We start from the raw sequence: 25625 nt of genomic DNA, 5'->3' as shown, positions 1-25625 counted from the left end.
AGGGCGTGGGGCCAGGAAGAAGTTGGAGGGGGTGACCGGCAGCTCCTTCTGCAGCCCGGTCTCCGCCCTCGGCTCCAGCGAGTGGAGCTGCACGGAGTGGCCACCACACGGCCCCTGGTGGCTGCGCCAAGGAGAGGCACGCAGGCCCGGCTGCCCACCCGGGGCCTTTGCAGCCCCTCCAACATGGGTCCTCTCCTGCCATCACTGCCCAGTGACCATCTGCTTACTGTCCCTGCCCCCATGGCACCCCATCAGAGGCTGAGCCCAGCTGTACTTGATGATCCCCCTAGGCCCTCGGTGGGCAAAGAAACTTCTGCCTGTGAGCCGGAGTCTGAGGGCCCCACCCCCGCCCCCAAACCCCTGGCTCCCGGGCAGGCGTCAGAGAGGAGGCAGGAAGGGCTTGTAAACGGAAGCGTTGTTGGCACAGCCCTGGGCGACAAACACCAGTAGTCTCACTGGGCCCACGGCCCAGGGGCCCTGGGGTGGTGCTGGAGGAACGGGAGGGTTCCCTGGGGTTTTGCTGAGCAGGGCTGGGCTTGGAGGCGGCACAGGCAGCCCGAGAGGCCCCAACGCAGCCTTGACAGTGGAGGAGCCTGAAGTCCCCCCCTCACCGGGGGACCCTGGTAGTGGGAGTGTCTGAGTGACTTCTGTCCTGAGGAGCAGGGTAGAGTCAGGCCTTAGGGTTGGGTGTCCCCGTACCTTCCCCCGCACCCAGAGCACCCACATGGGTCCAACATCCAGGATGCCCAGGAGACTTCCCCCAGGGGTCACACAGGACTGCCTTCCCTCCCCCCAGCCAGCTCTCCCCAGGCCCTTGCTTCCACCCGGCAGCCTGACCCTCACCGGGGCAGCGGCAGCCCACGGTCACCCTGGACCCATCGGTTTCATGACTTCTCTTTGTCCCACTGGAGGCCCTGCTGTTCTCTTCAGCGCCTCTGACTGCCGGACCCCCCCATCCCTGTTCTCTGGCCACATTCCTCAGGCCACGCATTCCTCAGCTGGTCCAGGGCCTTCCACTCCTGCGTGGGCAGGCAGGCCTGGTCCCCTCCCCCCGTCCACCCGCTGTGCCTCTGTTAACACAGCCGGGGGCCATGTCATCCTTGAAGGGCGGCTGCCCGCAGTGCTCAGGGTCCGAAGCCAGGACTGTGTCCTTGCTGCCGCCCAGAGGTAAGAAAAGATTGCCTTCTGCCCAGGACCCCACACCACAGGGGCCCAGGCCCCAACACCTGGGTGGCTTCCCGCCTGGGGACACGTGAGCAGGGACACACAGAGAACACTGTCCAAGGTTCTGATGTGCCGCCGTCCACTCCGCATTCGTGGCCACCTCCGCCCTGGGACGCACGTGCACGCACCAGGGCGCACGGGGGCGTGGCCAGGCCGGCCAGGCCGACTAGCTGGCTGGCAGGTCGGGGTCCTCGTGGCTGCAGATGACGCCGGCGTCCTCCTGGTGGTCGCAGTTGTGCTTGCCCAGGCCGGCGTGCCCACACTCCAGCAGGGTCTTTTCGTCGCCTGCGCAGCGCACGTCATCCAGCAGAATGGGGAGCGCGCGGCCCTCCCCGAACTCGGCGCGCTTGGTGGCCCGAACCGCATGCGCAAAGCCCAGCTGGCGGCACACCACGGCGGCGGCCTTGATGTCCCAGCGGTCGTCGCACACAGTGCCCCAACGTCCACTGGCGAACACCTCCACGCGGCCGCTGCCCGGGCTCAGGCCCACGGGACGCACCAGGCGCACCGTGCCATTCGGGGGCGAGGGGTTCTCCTTGCCCGGCCGGCCCCGCCGGCGCCCACTGGCCCTCCGGCCCCCAGGTCTCTGTGTGGGCCGTGCGGGGCGCCGGGTGGGCCGTGCTGGGCGGGGGGTGGGCACTGGTGCAGGGGCTGTGGGACGGCGGCGGCGGGGCGCCCTGGTGGTCGCACGCACTGTGGGCTGAGGTGTGCCCTCTGCTCTCCGGATGAACTCTGCACAGAGGAAGAGCCCGCAGTCAGAGCCACCCTGGCCACCCTGGCTCTCCACCCCAGGGTGCAGACCCCAGGGAAAGGCGTCCTCATTTTGCCCTTCACTCAGACGCCGAGGCCGGCGTGCCTCTCGGTCCCCTGGGCACCTGCAGCTGGGCGCAAGGTGCTTCTTCAGTGATCCCGCAGACACTGGCAGCCGCTTTGTCTGCTGATGGGCCCCCCCACCCCGACCTCCTGGGCGTCCTAGTCTTGGGGAGGTGGGAGCGGGGACAGGCCTCCCACACTACAAACTCAGGAGCTCAGTGGAAGGGAAGGTGTGCCTGGGAGGGCTTCTCAGAGCAAGCGACCCTTTCCGGTTCCAATCTTTGGTCTCCGGGTGGGGACGCTAAACCCTGCTGATGGAGAGGACTGCTGAGGGGCCCCGGCCCACGGGCTGGGTGAGAGCCAGGCTGCCCAAGGCCCCTCTGGCCCCCAGGCTGCCGCCAGCTTCTCCCGCTTTGCCTCTTGCTGCTCCCTCCTCCTTCCAGGCCCAATCCCCAGCCTCTGCTCCAAGAGCACCACCATCCCACACTGCTCTGGGCCCCTGTGGCACCTGGGACACTCTCCTGCCACTGGGCCTGGGACACTAAGCGACTTCTCTGTTGTCCCAGGCAGGACAGGGCCTGGTCGGACTTCTCCTTGTGGCTCTAGCATCCTGCATAGAGCAGGTCACTCGCAAAAGTATCAGAAACTCCTGGATGAGTGGGTGGAAAACTGGTCAAGGCTGGAAGCCAACTGAGGCTAGACTTAACTTCCCCCAAACCCCAGCTCTCCCTGTCCCCCAACTTCTTCTACCCAGGGTACCCCTTCCTCAGTCAGGCCACGCACTCCCACTTACCCAGGTGCCCAGCTTGTCCCTCTTCCTGCAACCCCATACCCAGCCTGCCAACCGAGTACACTTGACCTTCTGGGTACACTTGACCTGCTGAAGTAGTTCCTTTGGCCCACGAGGTGGGTTTTAAAAGCCAACATTTTCAAATGGAAAGATTTGGATGTAACAACTCCAGAAGGCAGACACCACATCCGTCTTGCTCAGTTTTATCGCCCCAGAATGAAGCACGTTGGGTGCTAACTGAATGAATTAAATCATCAATGGGTGGATTTCCGGCTTCTCTTTAGCCCCGAAAGCCTGGCAACGCCGGGCCTCCGCTCCCACCTAGCCTCGGCCCCTTTAACAGCCTCCTCCCCAGGACAAACCCTTCCCAGTCGGCCCCCGATCCAGGGGCAGTCACTGGGGGCCTTGTCGGGACCCCCAGGTCATAAGATTGGCACCCGGACCCTCCCCACCACCCTTGGCAAAGCAAAACCATGTATGGCAGGCCCGGCGCCAACGCCCCTCCCCCAGGGGCCCTGGCCTCTGGAGTAACTCTCCCCAGGACTCCTTGCTCACACACCGATACACCCTCCTTCCCATCCCTCCCACGAAGTCTGAGTGTAGCTTCCCTGCCACAGCTGTTTCTCCTTGTGCCATGCTCCCTTTGAGACCTGCACCCCCCTGGGGGCCACCCACCACGGCCTGGGGCTGACACACACCACCCACTGTCACTGAGTGTCTACCGTGTGCCCAGCGCAGGACTCGGCACAGGGCTGAGGGCGGGCGTCCAGTCCGGCTGGCAGGGCCCTTGCTGGCCGTGGGCTGTGGAGCTCCCCTCCCCTCCCCCCCCCCGTGTCCCCGCTGGGGGGCACTTACTTTCTTTGGGCACAAAGCGGATGAGGCGGCTCTTCACCTTCACCTGGGCGGGCTGGGTCCGACACTTGCCCGGGGGCGCCCGTCTGCCAACACACAGGGGGTCATGAGTGCCCCGGGGGCCCGCCCTGAGTGCATCCCTCTGACCTCGCCCTCCCCCTGCGGCCCGGCAGAACAGGGACCGGCCAGTGTGCTTTCAGGCCTGGGCAGGTGTGTGCACGGACTGACAACAGTGGCCGTTTGTGACGCACCTGCAGTGTGGCCGGCAGTGCGCCCACACCCCCACGCCCTGGCACCCGTCAGAGCCCCTCCCCAGCACAGGAACCCCTCTGCACGGCCTCTGCGGGGGGATGGGGGGGCTCGCCTGAGACGTTTCTCAGAGCACGGCCTGTCCTTGGAACACGGTCCCGTGGCATCCCCCTGCCCCCATAGCCCGCCCTCCGGCCCTGCAACTGCCACCCTCCCGGGCCCCACGGCCCCAGAGGAGGGCATCCCTCGGCCCCTCTGGTTCTGGACTTCTGGCGATGCGGAAACCGAGTTTCCGCTTCCCGGAGGAAGCCGGGAAAGATCCCATCAGTTTAGAGACAGAAAGGGCGGGGGGGTGCCTCGGGGTTGGCAGCAGAGCTGGGGGGCCTGCGGCCTTGGAGGAGCGGGTTTGAGAGTGGGCAGAGAAAGGAGTTCGGGGGGGTTGCCAGGGCTGCGAACTGGGCTCCGCCGGCCCCCCAGAGGGGCACTGGTACGGAATCAAAGTCCATTTTAACCAGTTTTGACTGTTCCTCTGTCTTTGAACGGGACCCACCGGATCCTGGGGCTGACCATGTGGGTGCGAGGCCCCCGTAGGTTCCAGCAATGCAAGGGGAAAACCCAAGGGGCGGAGCAGCCATGTGACACGAGGTGGCTTCCACGTGGGCCTGGCAAAAGGGGGAAACCAAGGACACGGGCCTTTGCCCCCAAGAGGCTGAAGAAATGCATGCAGCCACACACACTAGTCAGCTCTGGGGACAGGGTGGGTGGGCTCTTGGTGGCCCTGCACCCACGGGCCATCCACACTCTCCACACAGCCCCAGCGGGGCTGTTCCTTAAGGGAATTATGTAAAAGATTTTGGTTATGCAAAAAAGTAGGAGAGAGACCAAAAAGTGCCACAGCTGTCGTGTGACGCGTGGGCAGCAACGGACGAACCCGCCCCCACCCGCTCCACCCCCACCCCCTCCATGCCCCGTGGCTTCGTTCTCCGGATGTTCTGTGACGTGGCCTCCGTGCACTAGACTGCAAGGCGAAGAAACACACTGACCCCGAAAGAGGAAAATGAAAGGGATGAGGAAGGCCAAGGAGGGAGGCGGGGAGGGAGGAGGGGAGGGAGGGAGGGAGTCTGGCCGGTTTCTGGCTCCTCCGACCCACGAGACCTTGAGCGGAACGGCCGGCTGCCGAACGGCCCAGCTGCACAAACCAAGGCAACGACAGGTCCAGGGCGGCATCTGGCACGAATTAGGTGCTCCCGAAATGTGACATTTCCTTACAGAAGCACCCTTTTAAAAAAACTTGGAAATGTCCAAGGAACGGGTAAGAGAATGAGGGCACGGTGACTCAACAGAAAATTACGCAGCCATTAAAAGCGATCCTTTGGAGGGTGATGTAGCAACGTGGAAATGTTTATACCAAATAGGGAAAACGAGGCGAAGAAAAATGCAAAGCGTGCATGTGTCCTTCCGCATGATGGAAACCCTGGAGCTCCCCCCCGGGAAAGACCTGAGGGAGAGACCTCCGGGAAGCAGAAGGGGCCAGGAAGTGCTTCTCTCTCTCTCTCTCTCTCTCTCTCTTTTTCTAATTTTTAAGATTTTATTTATTTATTTATTTTTAGAGAGGGAAGGGAGGGAGAAAGAGAGAGAGAGAGAAACATCAATGTGCGGTTGCTGGGGGCTGTGGCCTGCAACCCAGGCATGTGCCCTGACTGGGAATCGAACCTGCGATGCTTTGGTTCCCAGCCCGCGCTCAGTCCACTGAGCTACGCCAGCCAGGGCTTGCTTCTGTCTCTCTTGACAGTTTATGTCAGTAACGAACAGGTCTGTCCTTCCAGAAACAGGGACACCCAAGAAGCTGCCCCAGACCAGGGGAGGGGGAGGAGGCGTGGTGGCCAGACGTGACGTGGGGTTCCGTATGGGGTTCGGGAGCCGGAAAAAGCACATGAAGAAAACGCCGAGATGCGTTTCAAACAGAAGGGTGGAGTTTAACGAGTAGTAACGGACCGATACTGCTCATTAGGCGGGACAAGGGCACTGGAATCACGTCCGGTGTTTGGACAGCAGAGGACAGTGGGTGCAGGGCTCAGGGGAAAAGTTCTGTGTTGTCTTTGCAGCTTGTAAAACTAAAACTGCTCTAAAATTTAAACAAGAGTTCTGTTCAGCGTGACGACGGGCCTGAGCTTCTCGGCCCCATCCGCGTCCCCGACGCCCTGTTACCATGGAGACAGGTGGACCTGGGGCTGCCAGGCTGGTTTCGAGTCCCGGGTCTGCCCCTCACCAGCAGGATGGGCTTGTCTAGTCACCTCCCCTCCGTGGGCCTCAGTTTCCCCACCTGAACAGCGGGGAGGGAGTCCTGCCCAGCTTAGGGGGCGGCAGAGAGGGAAAAGGCAAGTGAGGGCGGTGAGGCTCTGGGCGGATGGCAGCAGCCGCGGGGGGACTGCCGCGGGCGGACTCACCTGGAGGGATCGATTACTTTGTAGACAACCCCCCGTGCCGCCGTGGCACTCGGCACGGCCGTGGACATGAAGTACAGCTCCCCTGGGCAGGAAACAAGGGAAGGGGTGAGAATGCCACCCGGACCCCGTCCCGGCCAGCCCCGCGCCCCTCCTCGGGCTCTGAGACGAACCCCCCGCCCCCAGGGGCTCTGCGGGACGCCTGCCCGTGCCCAGGACTGGAGACCGAGCCTGAGAAGGCACCCAGACGTGCCCCAGACCCCGCCGCCCAGTGTCCTGGACCGTGGCCACCCTGCCCAGACCGCCCAGGACGGAGCTCTCTGCTCTGGCCTGCCTCCCAGTGTGCGCCAGCCCCTGGCAACCAGCCTGGGTTTCGCACTCAGCGCTGCCACCTCTGGGCACAGCGAGGGTCCTCGGCCCAGCTCCCGGCCTCTGCCGACCGGGCGGTGCCGGCACGGGGCTCTCCGAGCCTCCGCGTGCTCCTCCCACAACGAACCGCTTCAGAGGACCGTTATTTGGGTTAAAAGAGCTCAACCAGCATTAGCTCTTCCTGCCGTCGACCCTGCCATGCAGGATCTGGGTCCTGCTGGCTCCCTGAGGCCCGAGTCTGTCTCCACCGACCAGCAGGCAGAACGATAGCTTGGGGGGTCTCCCGCGTGAAGGCCAGTCCCTGCTCCTGGATCGCCCCACTCCAAGCCTCAGTTTCCCCACCTCTCAGGAGCGGAGTCCTGAGCCCCCGGCACGGCAGGCGCGCTCAGGAAACATCAGGTCTCCGCTCTCTCCTCAGCCCAATCTGCCCCCCGCCCCTGTTGCCAGAGGCACGTGTTTAGAAACTAGGTCCCATCATTCCCATCTTACAGAGGAGAAAACAGAGGCTCAGAGAGGCCAGGTGACTTGTCCAGAGTCACACAGCGGCAGAGTGGTTAAGCCAGGCCCGGATCTCAGGAACGTCTCTGTCCCCAAGCCCATGCTTACGTAGGACACACGGCTGCGCGGCCCAGACACAGGCCACATGTGACCCAGTGTATCCGGTCAGCCATGCCAGTACCTTCTACTGTCCTTGTGGGACAGCGGAGAGTTCTCTTAAGGGTGGGGCGGAGGTGATTTCCCCAAGGAGAAGTCGAGGCAGAAAGTGATGGGGCCGCTTGGAGGAAGGCACACCCCCGGCCACTGGTGCAGTCCGGGAGGGCTGCATGGGGGCGAGGTCTGAGACTCAAGGCCCAAGAAACCCTGGGAATTCCACGGAGGGGAGGACGCTTGAGAGGTGACTTGTGTAACTGGGGTAGATCCAACCACGGCGGGGAGCTGGGGCTGGGGGTTGGGGGGATGGGCAGGAGCACCAGTGCTGCCTGCGGTGGGGGTGGGGGTGGGGGCAACAAGGATGCGTGGTGATGATGCCCCATGGGGGGAGTGTGGGGCGCCCTGGACAACTGGTTCCTGCTGGACAGCTCACAGGCACAGCCACGAATTTGCTGTATAGCCTTGGGCCCGTTGCTTCCCTCTTGGGGCCTGTTTTCTGGAGAGAGGCCCTTGGGAGCCACTGTCGCCTCCCCAGCAGTGCGGCCCTGCCACCTACACTGCAGCCCCCAGGAGCGACTCCACTCCCCCAGCCCAGCCTCCGGGGCCAGGCTGGGAGCTGTACTACTGGGCAGGAACAGTCAACCTCAGTGTCCCCATCTGTACAGTGACAGGGGGGACCAGCCGCACCCCACGGCCCCCTCCAGCCCCGTGCTGCCCAGAGCCACAGCCCCCACCCCAGGAGCAGGCAGGGAGGGAGCCCCGTGGGCACCGAAGGGCCCTGCCTGGGGTGGACGGCCCCTCTCTGACGTGGATGGCCCCTGGGGGACACCAGGCCAGCAGAGGTCCTTGTTTTGCAATTTGCAAGCATCAGAGGAACAACTAGCGACACAGAGAGGGGAGCCTAAGCTGGGAGAGGTCTGCCTGCCCTGGACCCGGGGCTGTGCCTTCTGGGGCTGCCGGGCCAGCAGGCTGTGCCGGCCGTCCGTCAAGTCACTCAGTGTCAGGGCCTGAGGGAGGGCCCCTGGGAAATGCACCCTCCAGGCCCTGCCTCTCTGCTGGACGGTTATTACGGTGGGGGGGGGGGGGGTGGAGAGAGAGCACCCCTCCTTCCAAAACACATTAACCCCCTACTGACCAAAAGAAAGGATTTTCAAAAGCCCAGTGGGCTTGGGCAGGGGGGTGGGGGCTGGGGCTGCCCTTTGGAAAATTCAGATTTTGATGGGTGTCGGTCCAACAAAGGTTTCCCAGACTCAGGCCTGGGGGCTCTGGGCACTGGGCTCTGCGGGGGAAACCCCCTCAAAAGGCCCCCGGGTGGGCGTTGCCCAGCAACTGGGCCAAGCATCCACTAGGCCCCACTGGGGGCCCCTAGGCTTTTGTCTGGGGACAAACCAGGGCCAAGGACAAAGGCAGGCGGCTGGAGCAGGACCCAGCCTCTGTGGCCCCTCTTCCTCTCCCCTCCCCCACTGATCCTCGCATCGGAACTCAGGGGCTGGAGTGCAGGACCCACTAACCGCAAAAGGTGGTGCCTACCCGCTCCCTGAAGACAATGTGGCTTCATTTCACAGGCCCGGACGCACTTGACATTAGGCATCCAAGGGGGTGAAGGTCTTGGGAGGCGCTCGTGTTCCCCCCCCCTCCCGCCTGCACTTCCACCATTACGGAGACTTTCCTGGCCCCCTAACTGCCCCCGACTCTTCCCCAAAGCGTCAGGCTACCCCTCGCAGCAACCTTGCCCAGGGCGGAGGCGGGGAGGGGAGGAAACAGAAGCCCAGACCGGCCAGGATGAGGCTCAAGCAAGGTTGAACACAGCGTTCTTCACCCTGAGGGTGGTTTCAGGCCCAACACCCCTCCCCTGGAACCCCAGGCCAGAGGAGCCCACGGGGTGGGGACCCGTCAGGCGAGGGGGGGAGGGCAGCCCAACGCTGCTCACCGGCCTCGTCCTCCGCAAAGGAGATGATGTGTGGGTGGTAGTTGTTGATGAGGCCGGGGAACTCGCAGGTCTGGCCGCGGCCCATGCAGAGCTCGCTGTACTGCCACCCGCCCGGCTCCGGGCCCTCGCGGAGGGACATCAGACGCCTGCGGAGGAAGAGGAGCTGTGGGGCGTGCCTGGCGTGGCGCCCAGGGGAGTCGCACCCCCCACCAGCGCACCCATCCACCCACTCATCTATCGTCCAGGCAACTGGGACCATATATCATTGCAGGGTCCTGTGCAAAATGAGCAGGCAGGGCCCCTCGCGCCAAAGGTAAGAACTGCAAGAGAGCGACAGCAGAGCATTCACCCAAGAGTGGGTCCTTCTGGGCATGGGGCCCCTGACATCCATGAAGCTAGTCCTGAGTGACGTCTTTACCGAGCACCTACTGTGTGCCAGTGAAGCAGGCGGGGGAAGGCACAGAGACCTAAAGACGCGCTTGGTTCCCGCCCCCTCTGCTCGGCCCCGCCCCCTCTGCCAGGCCCCGCCCCCTGGCCCGCAGGCGGCAGTCAGGAGCTGACTTGGACGTCAGAACCAACGAGGCGTGGGCGTCCAGGGCTGTGCACGCACTTTGGAGCTGCCTCCACCTCAGAGCGTGCGATGGAGCTCGGGCACCTTCACAGCGCGCCGAGCCGGCCCCTTACTCCCTTCCCCGCCTGTCCACCACCTGCTGATACTTCCTGGCCTGCTCCCTGTCCCCTCTGCCGGGAAGCCCTCCTGACTGCCCCTGCCTCAGGCTTCTCCGGCACTGTGCACACACCTCTGCGGCTGGACTAGGGTGGACTGAGTGTCCGTCTGTCTGTCTCCCCAACTGGGGTATCAGGTTCTCTCCGACTCTGTGGCTCTGGCCCCGGCCCTGAGCCTGACCCAGCAGATGGGCTTGGGAAAGGTTGGCAGAATAAGTTAAATCTCTGCCCAGGTGACTTGGGAGACAGGAGAATTGGGGTACCGCCACAGGCTTCATCTAGACCCACTTTCCAGATGGGATAGCTGAGTCCCAGAGGCAGGCCCCACAGAGGGGCGGAGACGAGGGAAGGACCCAGCATCCAGAGGCCCACTCTGGGCTTCTCTCGGCTCCGGCTGCCGACAAGCTGGCCACACACACACCCACCCAGGGTGGCAGCCTGCAACAGGGGAGAATTCCCCACCCGCCCGGGCTCCCTTGGGTCCTTCCTTCCCCTGCAGAGGAACACGCGCAGAGTCTAGAGTGGGGACAACCCGCAGCTACCAGACGCTGCAAGTGTGCTGAGTTCAAAGTGCCGTGTGTGTGCTAACAAACTCCATCTTCAGACAGCCCAGCAGGCAGCTCCATCGCCACCTCCATTCTGCAGATGAGGAAACTGCGGCCCAGAGAAGTCAAGTGACTGGCTCAAGGTCACACAGCTAAAAAGGGGACCAGGATTCGGACCCAGGCCACCTCGGCTGCACGTCCAAGCACCCTGCCAGGCGCATATCCTCCCTGGGCCTCAGTTTTCTCTTCTGTACAATGGGAGAACGAGGTGGTCACAAGGCCCCATAAACTCCCCTGGGGAAGGAGTCTGACCCACGACAGGTTTGGGGGAATGCCCCACCAGCCATGGGGTCGCACTGCCATGGGGTGTGGGACCCGGGCAGCAGGTCTCCAGGGGCCCCCATGGGTGGGCCTGGGCTAGCTAGAGCCCCAGCTCCCCTCTCCCCAGCAGGGTGGCCTCCCGCACCTCTCCGGGACCAAAGCTCCCTGGGGTCCTGGGCAGCTGGTGCAGTGACAGGTCCTGGCCCCCCAGGGTGACCATGAGTGGTCTAGGAAGTCCTTAGTGTCCCTCCCACCTCGCCCCTTCGCCCTCCCTGCCTCCCGGAACTGAGGTCAGGCCACTTACTTACCCGCTCATGAAGTCGCCGAAAATGTAGAGGCCGTTCAGGTTGGGGTACTCGCAGCCCCGGTACACGTAGCCCCCCGTGACCGACTTGCCCATCTTGTGCGGGTAGGCGAATATGGGCAGCACATCATCTGCAGGGCGCGGAGAAGCTGGGGTGAGTCCCGGGGCAGCCCCTCCCCCACAGGAAAGCTTCGGGGACATCCTGAGTCTTGCCGGACAAGGGGATGTGAGGGCACCGGGAGGGTGCAGATGGGGACCCCCACCCATCAGCAAGGGAGGGAGGCGCTTACAGCTGGTGAGGTGGGGAGGAAAGCATAGGTTTGGTGGGTGGGGGAGGGGGGAGGTGAGACGAGCAAGGACCATCCCAGGAGAACTGGGGAGGGGCCGAGTGGAGGGGGTCCCAGGTGTAGGGGGAGAGGGGTCCCAGGGGGAGGCAAGGGCACACATTCTGTGGGTGCAGAGCGGATCTGGGATCCGGGTCCCCAAGGGGCTGTCTCACTGAGCCCTGTGCAGACCTCAAGGGTGGCGACGGGGCAGAGCATTGGGGTGGGGAGTGGGGGGTGGGGCACAGGGGCAGGAGGGGGCGCTCACCGAGGGAGGCGTTGGCACACAGCTTGAGGTCGTAGCACTCGAAGCCCTCGCGCGCGCGCCAGCCGTAGTTGCGGCCGCGCTCCACCAGGTCCACCTCCTCGAACTTGTTCTGGCCCACGTCGCCGCAGAAGAGGCGCCCGCGGCCGGCGCCCGACACCGGGTCGCCGCGGTCGAAGGAGCAGCGCCACATGTTGCGTACGCCCAGCGCGTAGACCTCGGGCCGCGCGTCGGGGTCCCCCACGAACGGGTTGTCGGGCGGGATGCGGTAGAGACGGCCGCGCTCCCCGCGGTCCACGTCGATGCGCAGCACCTTGCCCAGCAGCGCCGACCTGCGGGCGGGCGGGAGACGGCAGGGGCTCGGGGCGCGCGCTGCACCAGGGCCATCCGCAGCGCCAGAGGCAAGGCCGTGGCTGTGGGCCCCGAGACTCCGCCGGTTACTGACCGCTGAGCTACTCCTTTTATTCATTCAGCGCTCACAGGCCCCTCGCCACAGGCCGGCCCTGTCCCGAGCGCTGGGCCTACATACCATCTATGGTGTCGCTTCAGCACCTCAACTAACCTTTCAGAAGGGTGGGCTCTGGTGGGCCCCCCATTTTACAGACAGGGCAGCTGGGCTCAGAAAGGCCGCATGAGTGCCCAGTCGCTGCATGGCTAGAAATGCTGGGGCTGGGGCCCAGTCCCGGGGGCTGGCCGCAGAAACCCAGTCTTTACCACAACACTGCCCCGCCCCTGGGCCTGCACCCTCTGCGGGACCTGAGGGGTGTCCCTCTTCCCCGCCCTCTTAGGGGGCTGTGCTACAGGGTAAACATAAATCCATGTCTCGTGCAGTCTGCTTCCAGCACCCAGCACAGTGCTCGGTACACAGTGGGTGCTCGCTAAGCATTTGTTGAGTGAATGAATGACCACAAGCAAAGTCAAGTGCAGCATACAGAGAGCACTGGCCGGGGCTCAGAGACGGGAGAGAGAACGCTGCAGATCTTAGCAGGAAACGGGAGGCCGAATTCTTGCTCTCCCTCCCACACTCTCCCCAGCCCGGGCCGTCGCAGGCAGAACCAGGCATGTTGGAGAGCAGACAGGTCTCTATGGTGGTTCAGGTCACCCCACACTCCACACCCTCCACCCTAGTGTCAAAGAGGAGGCGACCCAGGTTCAGAGAGGGGAACCACTTGCCAGACCCCCCAGGCGGCTCTGGACTCGGAGCCAGGCCCCGTCACCTCCTGGGGCCTGCCAGAGACACGTGGAGCAGGGAGGGGTGCAGCCCTGACCTCCATGCAGCTCCCAGGGCAAGCAGCTTGTGGGTTTCATTTGTCACGTAACAAAAGTGACACCTGATGGGGGAAGTCTGCCTTGTGCTTGACGATGGGAAGCACATGGGGACCACACACTGGTCTGTGATTTCTGAGGCACCTACGTAGCCATCACATGGGTTTTTCCCTGGCTGTTGGCATCCTGGGGGGCTCCCTCCCTCCGGGCTGGGGAGAGTGTGGGAGGGAGAGCGAGAATTCAGCCTCCCGTTTCCTGCTAAGATCTGCAGGGCAGGTCTGCTGTGCTTTCTCGCACATTCGATGCAGCCTGGCCCTGTTACCCTCACACGGCATCAGCACCCGAGGGCTCCCTCCTTAGAGACGTCTCTCAGCGTCCTCTCGAGGGTGACAAAGCTCCCCCACCCAACAAAGTCCCCTCAGGTAACTCCCCACTGCCCCCATGGGCTTCTCTCGCACGCGCCAGCCCGCTGGGTGGGCACCAAGCTGCAGACCACAGCCCAGAGCCACACGCCATGTGCCAGGCTTCCATAGACACGTAGGCAAGACGCATAGCAGCAAAGTAATGTTTTAAGTTCTGTCCAATTAGCCACAAATCCTTAATTTCCGTTTGCTGAACTGTGTCTCTAAACACACCCCAAACACGAGAAAGCCGCGACGACTCTCGCACTGTCGCAGACGAGGCACGGGCCGCACACTGCGGAGACGCTAATTACCGTAATCAACGTCAGCCCCGCCGGCTTCACTTTCTGGGCTGACAAAAGGTTTGTCATTTTTGGTGAAGAGCGTGGAGGAGGCTGCCCCGAGACCCAGGGGTAGCCTTGTCTAGACCCACGAGACGCCAGGGGTGCGTGGCTGTCTGTCTGTCTAGGAGTGGACCGACGGCAGGCCACCTGCTCAAGCCAAGAGTGGACTAAGTGAGGGTAACACTGCGCTTCAGTGTCTGGGCCATCAAGGGCGCCCCTCGGGGCAGAACACCCCTGGGCCCATACGGCCCTGCTCCCACCAGCTCACGCTCCCGTTTGGTCTGAGAAAGCACCCCTTTCCTTCCTCCAGGTCCAGCAGGGCTGGGCTGGCTTCAGAAAAAAATCCTACCTTCTGCCCTGGCTGGCATAGCTCAGTGGATTCAGCGGGGGCTGCGAACCAAAGCATCACAGGTTCGATTCCCAGTCAGGGCACATGCCTGGGTTGCAGGCCACGGCCCCCAGCAACCGCACACTAATGTTTTTCTCTCTCTCTCTTTCTCCCTCCCTTCCCTCTCTGAAAATAAATAAATAAAATCTTTAAAAAAATATTTTTAAAAAAATGCTACCTTCCCTGATGCCCTTGGATGTCCCCTCTCAGGGACCTGTGGCAGGTGGGCCCAGTCCACAGCCACGACTGTTTCCCCCCTCACGACGAGCCTTCCCACGGAGATCACTATTCCCCTCCTCTACCTGACGAGAGGCAGCAGCCTGGCTAGCGGCAGGCTGGGCTGGGGCCCGAGGCCCCGTGGGCGACGCTGCACTGTGAGGCTGAGCAGGTAACTCCCCTCCTGGAGCGTATGTCACCCAGGGGTATGTGAGCCCAGCCCACCAGCCGGCCAAAAGCAGGACATACTTGTTTTGGGCATTTCCAAACTTCCCAAAGGGGTCTCCGGCCATCCCGCCGTCCCCGGTAAAGATGTAGAGGTACCCGTCGTCGCCGAAGAGCAGCTGGCCCCCGTTGTGGTTCGAGGCCGGTTCGTTGATCTCCAGGATTATCCTAAAGGAAGATAAGCCATGCCCAGCATCACCACCCCCCCAATAACCTCCCCCAAAATGCAAAACACGATCACAGCCATAAAACTTCTTCTCTCTTAGACACCATTTCGGAGTTAGAAAGATTTTTTGTGCCCTTTATGGCAGGTGATTTTTACAAAGACTTGGTAGGCTGGGTGTGGATAATTCACTGTGTTGTGCTAATGAGCAATTGGACACTCAGAGGGGTTGAGCAACTGGCCCACGGTCACACAGCAGAGGTTGGACTAGAACTCACATCCGCTAGTTCTGGTCCAGTGCTTTTCCTACTGCTCCCCACTGCTAGCACCTGCCCTGTTATGATCCCTCGAAACTGCTGACCCAGGCACACCTGGCTCCTCCATCTGTCATAGCTACCCCCACGCCAGCCACGTAAGCTCAGCACTTTCCACGGGCTCCCTGTGCTCACCTCCACATCCCCCCCTCAGCAACCTCCTTCACTGCCACGGGGGAGCCTTCCACTATACTGTGGCCAGCCAGCTGGCTGCTAGCGAGCTTTGGTCAGTGGAGAGCGGACGGCGAGAGGAGAGGAGATGCCCCATTTCCCCAGCTTCTGGCGCTGCCTCCAGGAGCCGTGGCTGTGGAGATGGCCACAGTGGCCGGTGAACAGGGACTCCGGGTTTCAGCCCGGACCCTTGGTACCAGGAGCAGTGACCGAGCAGCACGGGCCTCTGCCCTCCGGTTCCGCTAGCCTATGAGTGGAGGCAGCCTCTTGCGGTAACTTGACCTTCCCCGTCTCCTTCTCCAGCCCTCTGGACACCATTGTAGCCATTGTATTCAATTCCCTCCAGCTGAAGTGCTCAGGCTGATCTTGATGTTCCAGGGTGGATCTCTGAGTTACAAATCGCTTATTAACAGGGATTAGAAAAACAAAGGTGCAGCAAGGTCAAGAACTGGAACCCAGAATGTTGGGCCTTCAGAGCCAAGACCGGAAGCCTTTCCACGTGAGGCCAACACAGACCACTGGGGGAGCACACAGAGCCCCAGCTAGAGGTCCCCCGTGGACGGGACTGCTCAGCTGTCTGCTGACCACCTGCCATTGGCACACTAGTCCTGGGACCAGGGATGGACAGCTGCCTCGGGCAAGGGTGACCCCTCATTCCCGGCCCTGCCCTGAGCCAGCCGTGCCTAGGCTTGTCCTTGCCAGGTCCCCAGAGAACCCTCGCTGAACTCTCTCTTGAAAGTATGTTCATATATTTATTTTGCGTTGCACCTTCAGTGTTTATCAGGAATTAATTTTTAAATGTCACCGTTGAAGACACATCCATTCCATCCCTCTCTCTCCCCTTTGTGAGATCCATGTGATAAACTTGGTCTCTCTTGGGTATAACTGGTTGTGCAGCCTCATCCATGATCACGAGAACCGTTTCCCCTTTTTACTCTGGCTGCCAGGATGCTCATGTTCAAGATTACTGCTACATAATGAGTTCTCCATGAGCCCTCCGATTAGCCAGCATAGTTTATTCCTTTTCCTTCTTTTACTTCGATGTCAAGATTTTACAGTTTTAGCAAGTACATGATGTGCTGGTATTTACCGATATGCTCTCAGGTGCAGCCCTGGCCCTCCCCTACCTGCTCTGTATTTCAGATGGCCAGTTCCTGAAAACTACATTTCCCATGCTCCTTTGCTAGGTGCCCTCCAGCTAGGCTCAGCCCCTGAAGACCTAGGAGGGCAGGGGGCCGGGAAAAGAGCCAGGGTGCTCCTCCCCATCTCTCTTCCTCGCTCCACGCAGCATCTTGGCAATAACTGTACCTCCTTCCTGGATCCGATTCCCATCGCCCGGGCCCACCCTGGTTCCAGCTTCCGCCGAGAGCCCCCGCTCCAGGGCTGCAGCCCGAAGGGTGGAAGCATAGAGTTGCCTCACTTCCTCCCCGGGTTGCCCTGTCATCACCCGAACACCTCGGTCCCTGTTCCCAGGTCAAGTTCCGCCCACCGAGCCACCCGACGATACGGGGCTCACTTTCCTGCTGGACTCAGGCTGACGCGTGTGCCCCGGTGCCCGGTCAGGCCGAGCCCGTTTAGAAAGAGTCGGGCACACACAGCACAGAGAGCCGGCTCCATGCTGGGGGGAGCGGAGCCTGGGAGGCCAGGGACAGACACCCCTGCAAGGGCAGGAGCGGTGGCGGAGGGTCCAGGTGAGCAGGGAGTGAGCGCCTGGCGCCCTGGTGATGGGCTGCGGGCGGGGGGAGCAGGGGGATGGGCTTGCAAGACGGACGGGCCAGGGGCCCAGCCCTGATGCTTCCTGGCTGGGTGACCTCGCGGGTCACTTCACCCGTCCAAGCCTCCACTCCCTCATCTGAGTAATGGGGACACTGGTACTCACTCCCCACACCCGGCTGTATGAGAACCCAGTGGAACAAACCTTCTGAAGCCCCTGACCCGGGCCTTTGAACGTGAACCCGTGACGTCTGTCTGACAACTACGTTCGCCTCCCCCGACTCCAGAACATGGGGCTCGCACCCCCCCCCGCCCCCGCACCCAGGGTCACATTCAAAGCACGGCACACCCTGTGCGGCCCACAGCCCCAGCGGCTGCGCCCTCCCGGCCTCCTTTCAGCCCCCCACCCCGGGGCCCGGCTCCCCGGGGCGGCCACCTCTCGGAGCCGTGGTCCACGGCGTTCGTGTCGTCCTCCGAGACCCTGAACTCGCTGATGCGGACCCACTCGTCGAAGTCCACGCCCACGGAGTAGTACGCGAAGAGCCGGCCGTTGTGGCGGAAGCGGGGGTGGAAGGCGATGCCCAGGAAGCCCCGCTCGTCGCCCTGCCAGGGCGAGGTGAGCACGGCCCGGCTCACGTTCAGGAAGGGCCTCTCCACCCGCGAGCGGTCGGGCAGGTAGGCCCACACCAGCCCCACCTGCTCGGCCACGAAGAAGCGGTGGGTGCCGTCCCGGGCGTGGACCATGGCCACGGGGTTGCGCAGCCCGTTGGCCACCTCCTCCAGGCACAGCTGCAGGCAGCCCTGGGCGTCGGCCACCACGCGGCCCAGGTTCGCGTTGAGGTTCTCGCTGACCAGCAGGTGTGGGAAGCAGTAGTCCGGGTCGTCCAGGGCCAGGTAGCGGCAGAACTTGGCACGGTTGCCCTCCAGCGCCCAGAGCTCGCGGGCCGGCGACAGGTGGCGGAAGAGGCCCCGGCAGGTCTGCCACAGGTCCAGGCAGTAATCCTCGCACAGCCCCGGCACCGTCCGCAGCGGCGTGGACGGGTCCTCGGCGTCATAGAGGTGGGCCGCGTAGGGCGAGCATTCCTGCGGGGACAGGGAGGGCTCGGGGCTGCTCTGTGGTGGCGGCCTTGGACCGGCCAGCCCACCCCCAGAACCCCAGGCTGCCGATCTGTAGAACCGGGACAACTCCACCCGCGTGTTAGCGGGATTCGTCTCCACCACCGTGGGCCTCCTGTCCCCTCACATTCGTTTCTTTAAGAGTTTGGAGCACGCCCAACCAGGGGCTGAACTCGGAGCCCGGGCGTGCTCCCTGGCGGGGAATCGAACCGGTGACCCCTCGCCTTGCCGGGTAATGCCCAACCCACTGAGCCACACCGGTCCGGCCTCACCTTCCCTCTTTTTCTCTCGCCTTCGCGATTCGGTTAGAACAAATGACCACAACCGTTACTGCTACGACGGCCCAGAGCATCAGCAGCTGCTCCCGTGGGGGGTCTGAGGCTCTGTTTTTTTTTTTTTCAGATTTTATTTATTTGTTTACAGAGAGAGAGGGGAAGGGAGACAGAGAGAGGGGAAGGGAGGGAGACAGAGAGAGAGGCGGGGAGAGAAACATCGATGTGCGAGAAAAACATCAGCCAGCTGCCTTTCTCAAGCTCCCAGCTGGGGACCCAGCCCGCAACCCGGGCTTGTGCCCTGACTGGGAATCGAACTGGCGACCTTCTGGTTCACAGGCCAGTGCTCAATCCACTGAGCCACACCGGCCAGGGCCGAGGCTTTTTTATACACTCTCTTTTTTAACACGATGGATGTTCCTGCCCGGTATCTGCACAGTGCACTCCTTGGTTTAGCTCCCGACTCCAGGGCCACTCCTCAGGCCGGTGTCCCCGGGGGCCGCCCTCCACTCCGGGGGCCGCCCTCACCCTCCTGCTGTGAGACAAAGGAAACGGACCCCCTCGCCCTCTCCGGCCCCGTCTCCCGCTCTGTCCGGCTCTGACTTCATGGGCAACAGCCAACAGCCAAGGCTCACCCCTCATCTCCCATTGAGGGCTTTGCCACTGATGGGACACCGTGAGTTAAGTACCCCCTGCTTCGGCACCCTCCCTGTACCCCCCTGCTCAGAGCAGAGGCCGCAGATCCCCGGGCTCTACAAGGTCCCTCGGCTGGAGCCCCCAGAGAGCGAGCAGATGTGATTTCTCACGTCTGTGCCCGACACACACGCTCCCCAGCCATGAGCTCACCGGGCCAAGGCCTGCTCTGGCCAGCCAGGGGCCCTGGAGGTGTCAGGGAGGCGCTGACAGCTCGCATCCCCCCCCGTCACCCCCCGCAGCCGGGCCGGGCTGGGTTCCAGCAACAGGCCTCCAGGGGCAGCGGCCGGCAGGCTGCCCTCTTGGCTGAGTTCTCGGGCGCTGGGCCAGAAGCCGCTCCCTCCCGTTACTCGACTGTGGCTTCTGTCACACCACACACAGCCTGTGTTCCTGGCCCCTCGGCTGCTACTGTGGAGCTGAGGGCCGCCCGGTGAGGTGTGCTTAGAGGCCTGGTCAGTCACTGCCCCCGGTCCAGGCAGGGACAGCGCATTTCACACGCTGACAAGCAGGTCTGCGCAATGTCATCTGCCTCCACCGCGGTCCCCCGGAGCCTCCTGAGTCCTGCCAGCAGCCATGGGAGGTCCAGGGAGGGTCTGCGAGCACACTCGCCCCACTCAGCCTTCAGGAGGTGTGGTCATTCTGGCTCCCACTGCACAGGTGAGGGACCAACGCTTAAGGGTCGCCCGTCAAGAAGTGGCCGAGGTGGGGGCCTCGTGATGCCCAGACTAGGGCCCGTTCCAGACGAGCCCGCGAGGACTCCTTCGACAAGCGTTTACTGGGCCCCGGCGGGCGCAGGCACCATCCTGGGCTGACAGACACTGTGGGGAGCAGAACGGGCTCCAGGAGCCCGCCTGAGGGCCTGCTGCCCGCCAGAGCCCGGCCCAGACCTACCTAGAGCGGGAGTCGGGGTGGGGGTGCCCCGGGAAGCCAGGCGGGGAGTTCCGCGCCCACCCATTGAGACGTGGGGCCCGCAGGCCCTCCCTCGTGGCCCGTGTTCCCTTATGTGTGTGCCGTTCGAGCCGTGCGAGCCTGGTGCCCAGACCCGGGCGGCCCAGCAGCAGGAAACGACAAGAGGAGGCAGCGGTTGCTGCGGACAAGGAGGACGGCCAGCCTCTGGCCTCACGGTGGCTGGGGGGGGGGGGTGGCTGGGGGCGGGGGATGCTGCAGAAAACCCATGGAAAACCGACCCAGCACCACACTGCCCAGCTGCCTGGGCCGTTCCGCACAGGGGACAGCCACCTCGCTACCCCGGGGCGCCACTTGGCAGCTGCTGACACTCGAGACCCATGCACGGTCCCGAGTCCTGGAGGCTTCTCACACCCACCGCCCATTCTTCAGGAAGACCGAGCCTCTGTGTGCAAAGGTCTCATGCAGGACGTGCCCGCCGTGCCCACTTCTGGGTCTGGAAACCAGGACTCGAGGTCCAGCTCAAAGGTGTCCTCTGACTCCTCCATTCTCCCAGGGCCCCAGCGCTCCCCTGGCCCTCGGGGATGCTCCCGCGGCCCCTGGTCCATGTCGCAGACGCCGCAGTCACCACACGGCTCATCTGCGGCCACTGGGGTGAGCTGTCCACTTCTGCTCTCACATCACCACCGCCACGAGTGGCTCAGCCTGTCTGCCTGGCTGGGACTTAATGGTCTCTGAGCATGCCCCCCACCCCATGGACTGTGGGACCCTCCAGGGCAGGGACCCCAGGGCTCAGCACACGGTGGGGCCTCAGAAGGCAGGCAATATGGCAAAGTGGTTAAGAGAAGGGCTTTGGAGTCAGAGCACGCTGGAGGCTGCGTCTACCATTCCCAGTGCGACCTCGGGCAAGCCCCTCAACCTCTCCGTGCGTAGGTCCTCATCTGTAAAAGAGGGAAGGCATTCCACCTCCCAGAGCCCTTGGGAGCAATAAATTGAGATGACTCATGTGTTTGTGCCCTGAAGGCTTCAACAATATAGGCTGTCAAGATGCAGCTCAGGCCCTTGGCTGGGTAGCTCAACTGGTTGGAGCATTGTCCCAACATGCCAAGGCTGCGGGTTCGATTCCCCATCAGGGCCCATGTAAAAATCAACCAAAGAATGCAAAAATAAAGTGGAACAAATGAGTGTTTCTTTTCTCTCCAATCAATAAATTCAAAAAATTTTTAAGATTTTATTTATTATTTATTTTTAGAGAGGGAAGGAAGGGAGGGAGGAAGGGAGAGAGAGAGAGAGAGAGAAACATCAATGTGTGGTTGCTGGGGGTTACGGCCTGCAACCCAGGCATGTGCCCTGACTGGGAATCAAACCTGGGACACTTTGGTTCCCAGCCTGCGCTCAATCCACTGAGCTACGCCAGCCAGGGCTGTTTTATTTATTTATTTATTTATTTAGCTTTTATTTATTTGTTTTTAGAGAGAGGGGAAGGGAAGCAGAAAGAAAAAAGAAACATCAGTGTGTGGTCGCCTCTCGCACGCCCCCTACTGGGGACCTGGCCTGCAACCCAGGAATGTGCCCTGACTGGGAATCGAACCTGGGACACTTTGCTTCCCAGCCCGCGCTCAATCCACTGAGCTACGCCAGCCAGGGCTTTAATAAATTAAAATTTTTAAAAAATGCAGCCCAACGTTGCCTCCTTCAGGAAGCCTTCCCTGACTTCTCCAGGGAAAGTGTGGTCTTTCCAAGAAAGCCCCAAGAAAGGATCAGAAAGGGCCGGGAGGGACGAACGCCCTCTGGCCAGGGAGCCATCCTGGGCATCGGAGCCGGAGGCCGGGGAGCGGCGGACGGGGGCAGGTTCTGGAGGAGTCGACGGGCGTGGGCCATGTTTTCATCGCCTCCGCGTCTGGAGTCCAGCTCCCCACGGCAGATGTGCAGGCCTGCTGTCACTGCCTCCAACTTGTAAACAAGGCACCTGGGCCCCCGCCCCCGGGGGTGGAAGTCCGGGGCCTTGGATCTGGACGCAGTGGCGGCACACGGTCCTCCAACTAGCGCTCCCCCTCCCTCCCACCGGCCCCGCCAGGGAAACCGTGGGCCAGCCCTGGCTGCCCTCTCCCCTCTCCCGGCTCACTCCAGACATGAGGTCACTCCCAGCAGAGCCTCGGGTGAGGCGCTAGCAACCACTCCACCGCGGGCTGCTCAAGGCCAGCCCATGCCGGGAAGACTCCCAAGGAATGAGGGGGAGCCTCCTGCTGGGGAGGTGGCAGGGCTGGCCCTCCCCTTCCTTCTCCTCGCCTGCATCCGCCCGATTCGTCCTGCTGAGCCTGCTGCATAGTAAGCGCTCAGCCAACATACGTGGAGTGAATTCACGAACCTGCTATGCGGCCAGGGGTGGGAGGGGCCTGGACCTGGTCCCGGGGAGCCCCCAGGCAGGTGATGGAGGCAGACACTAGACCAGGCCGCGCTGGCTCCCCTGAGATGCCCGGGGGCTCAGCAGAGCCCACCGCCAAGAGCATGCACCCCCCTCCTTTGCATTCTGGAGCTCCTCAAGGCACCTGCTTCCATCCTTTTTAAATATTTTTTTTATGTTTATTCCTTACCCGAGGCGGGGGGAGAGAGAGAGTAAAACATCAATAGGTCGCCTCCTGTATGCACCCTGACCAGGGATTGAACCCGAAACCTAGGTATGTGCCCTGCCTGGGGATCAAACCCACAGCCTTTTGGTGTAAGAGATGATGCTCCAACCAGCTGAGCCACCGGCCTACCCAGATGGGCCACTGATACTGGCAACGAGTGGGGCCTCAGGACTCACCATGGCCATCACTGGGCTGTGTGACTTCCACGCAGGTCCTGGACTCTCTCACATGGCCTCTGGGCCCAGCCCAGCCCTCGCCCAGGGCTGGGCGGCCAATGGGGGCCGAGAAGGCAGGCCCCAAAGAAACCCTACCCAGGTGCCTGTTCGTCATGTGGTCTGCGTGCAACTCTGGGGGCAGGTAAGGTTGCCTCCGTCTTAAAGATGACGCAAGGACCGTCATGGGACATGCAGAGAGCTTCGGAATGACCTGTCCAGCGTCATGCAATCGGGAAGGGGCAGCGCCAGGATCAACTCCCAGGATGTCAAACTCCCAGCCAGCCCCGCACCCCCACCCCGGCCCTGTGGGCTGAAGCTGGGACACTGCGCTGCCCCTGCAGGACCCTCGGGCCCCGGTCCTCTCACCGCCCAGGTGCTGGGCCAAGGCCAGCCTTAAGGCTTAACAGTCTGCACCCCGTTACCCGTCGGTGCGGGTCAGGCACCCGGCATCAGGCCCCCGCAGGAGGAGCATGTACAGCTAAGCCACAAGTTGGTGTGAGCAGGAGCCCGGCTCCGCCCCCAGAGGGGAGATGGGGGCAGAAAGGTTTCACCAAAAAGATGTCACTCAGGGAATCTTGAAGGCTGCCAGAGCCTCTGCCAGTCGGGGGCGCCATCCCAGCGAGAGGCGGGGCACAAACCCAGGTGGCACCGGCAGCGCCCGAGGCAGCGCAGGCCTGGGGCTCACGCAGGGTCTGAGGGTCTGGTCCCCCACACCCCGAGACGAACAAAAGGCCAGCGCATCGACCATGCCCTCGGCAGGCCCTCGGGACAATGGCTCCCCCCCCCCCCCCCCCCGTGGTACCCCGGTGAGGGCGGAGCTCCCTCTCCCGGAGCACCGCAAGGCTAATTCCAGGAGGTCCCCGGGCAGAGGAGCCCCGAAGCGCCGAGGGACTGATGACTTCCACCACCCGGCCCTCCTGCGTCAGGAGGGGAAACTGAGGCCCGGAGAAGGCCCAAGTCACAGCGCCAGTGAATGGCAATGCCCTGGCCATCCCCAGACGCCCCGTCTCCCCTCCCCCGGCCCAATCACTCCCGCTGGGGGCCTTAGGGCCCGAAGCCCGCTGTCCACCCGCCGGCTCGTCCAGTGGGGTTGCCGCGGTCGCCTCCTCTCCGCCCTCTACCGCCGCGCCCCGCTCACCTGGCACAGCAGGTCGAGCGCGTAGCCGGCGCACGCGGCCCACAAGCCGGCGTCTACGCGCGCCGCCAGGGCCCCGAAGCGGCGGGCCAGCGCGGCGTCCTGCTCGGGCGTGCAGCAGCCGAAGGCCGAGTACTGCGAGCAGAAGGGCAGCGGCTGCGGGGGCCGGAAGGGCGGCCTGAAGTCCAGGCACTGCGGGTGCGCCGCTGTCCCAAGTGCCCGCAAAACCAGCAGCGCCAGCAGCGATCGGGCCGCGGCCCCGGCTCGCCGTCCCGCCATGCCGCTACCACCCCGCTCCGCCCCGCCCCGGCCCCTAGGGAGCCTCCGGCCGCGTCCTGAACGCCCGCCTCCCGCCTAGCTAGCATCCTCCGGGGGCCGTCCTCGAGTTTGTCGACCTCCCCAGCAAGGAGGAGGACACCTCTGGTCCGGGACACGTGGGCGGGACTGAAGGAAGGGAGGTGCCCGTGCAGAACTTGGAACACCGCACTGCTGGGTTCCCGGTTGCGGCAGCCCCTTCCTCCTGGACGAGGAGCCTTTCCAAATACAATGGCGATGGGCCGGCCTCCCGGGGCCCCCGGGGCCGGCTGTGTTCCCAGCTCTGGCTGGGACTCAGCTTCCTCTCCTGGGCGCTGTGGAGTCCCTGCAGCTCAGGAGCCCTGGCCAGAGGCCGTGGCTCCTTGGGTTCAGTCCCGGTGTTAGATAGGACAAGGGTGTCCAGGTCTGGGCAGTTCTAAGTGTTACTACTAAGTGTTATCCTTGTTCAAGTCAAGATGTAGCACAGTGTTCTGCAGCACAGCGGGAGATGCCTTGACGGAACTCACAGGGGCAAGTGCAGCCAACTGCAAAGGAGACAGCAACCTGTAATTGACCCAACGCTGTGTACAAGCCCGTTTGGCTTTGGGAATGAATCCCTTGTCTCCTTTACTCGCTGCAAGTACATAAAGCTACCTTGTAACAACCATGTCTGGTTACTGAATAGAACATCCCTTGGGTTCGGTAACACTATCTCTGATGGGGCCGGGGTAGGGATGCAATGGAGCCAGTGGCTGGGGATTCCCACGGAATCACTTAAAAATGGAGGCCGAGCCCGGCAAAGCCCGGGCATGTTGCCCAGGTAGGTTGCACAAGCAGAAGTGAAACCTAGGGGTGGGGGTGGGGAGGGAGGATGGGGCAGTCTCCGAAGTCCGCCCTGGGCCCCCACCCCAGGCTTCTTCCCTCTCAGACTCCCTTGCAGCCCAGTCCTGTGGGGCCCGCGCCGTCCCACGGCTGCACACCTCCCGGGTGGGCTTCCAGCTCTCCCGCCTGCAGCCCCTGGAGGGCTTCTGCCCTCTGTCACACCTCTGGGTCCTGGCCCCATCATGAAGCCAGGGCCACACCAGTGGGGAGTTCGGAGCTTGTCCAGCTCACAGGGCAAAGCTGGAGCTCCAGCGCCCCAGCGTCTCCACTGCGGCCCCGACAGGGAAGGGGGCTGGGAGTCGTCGCTCCTGCCCTGCCAGGGAGAGAAAAGCCCCACAGACCTGTTAGAAACTGAGGTCCGGGGGTGCAGCCCCACCCTGGGATCTGAAGAGGAGCCCACTCACTCTCAGCCGGGATCTGGTCACCAGGAGAAGGTGCTGGGGCCGTGAACTGGCAGGGTGGCGTAGCCAGAATT

General features: G+C 63.0%; 1 protein-coding gene across 1 annotated transcript; it reads right to left on the bottom strand.

Moving 5' to 3' along the window:
* Positions 1 to 281: 281 nt before the first annotated feature.
* HHIPL1 (HHIP like 1) lies at positions 282 to 24402 on the bottom strand. The gene is made up of 9 exons (XM_028506314.2): positions 23978 to 24402; positions 17444 to 18090; positions 14671 to 14814; positions 11810 to 12138; positions 11223 to 11349; positions 9323 to 9468; positions 6376 to 6457; positions 3683 to 3765; positions 282 to 1956 (listed from the first exon to the last, which is right to left on the bottom strand). Exons 1-9 carry the CDS (start codon positions 24251 to 24253, stop codon positions 1391 to 1393), a joined length of 2400 nt encoding a protein of 799 aa, XP_028362115.1. The 5' UTR covers positions 24254 to 24402; the 3' UTR covers positions 282 to 1390.
* Between the last annotated feature and the right edge of the window lie 1223 nt (positions 24403 to 25625).

The sequence above is a fragment of the Phyllostomus discolor genome, chromosome 1, assembly GCF_004126475.2.
Source record: "Phyllostomus discolor isolate MPI-MPIP mPhyDis1 chromosome 1, mPhyDis1.pri.v3, whole genome shotgun sequence".
NCBI lineage: Eukaryota > Metazoa > Chordata > Mammalia > Chiroptera > Phyllostomidae > Phyllostomus > Phyllostomus discolor.
The sequence above is the reverse complement of the archived record's forward strand: the minus strand, read 5'-3'. Positions and strand labels throughout refer to the sequence as shown.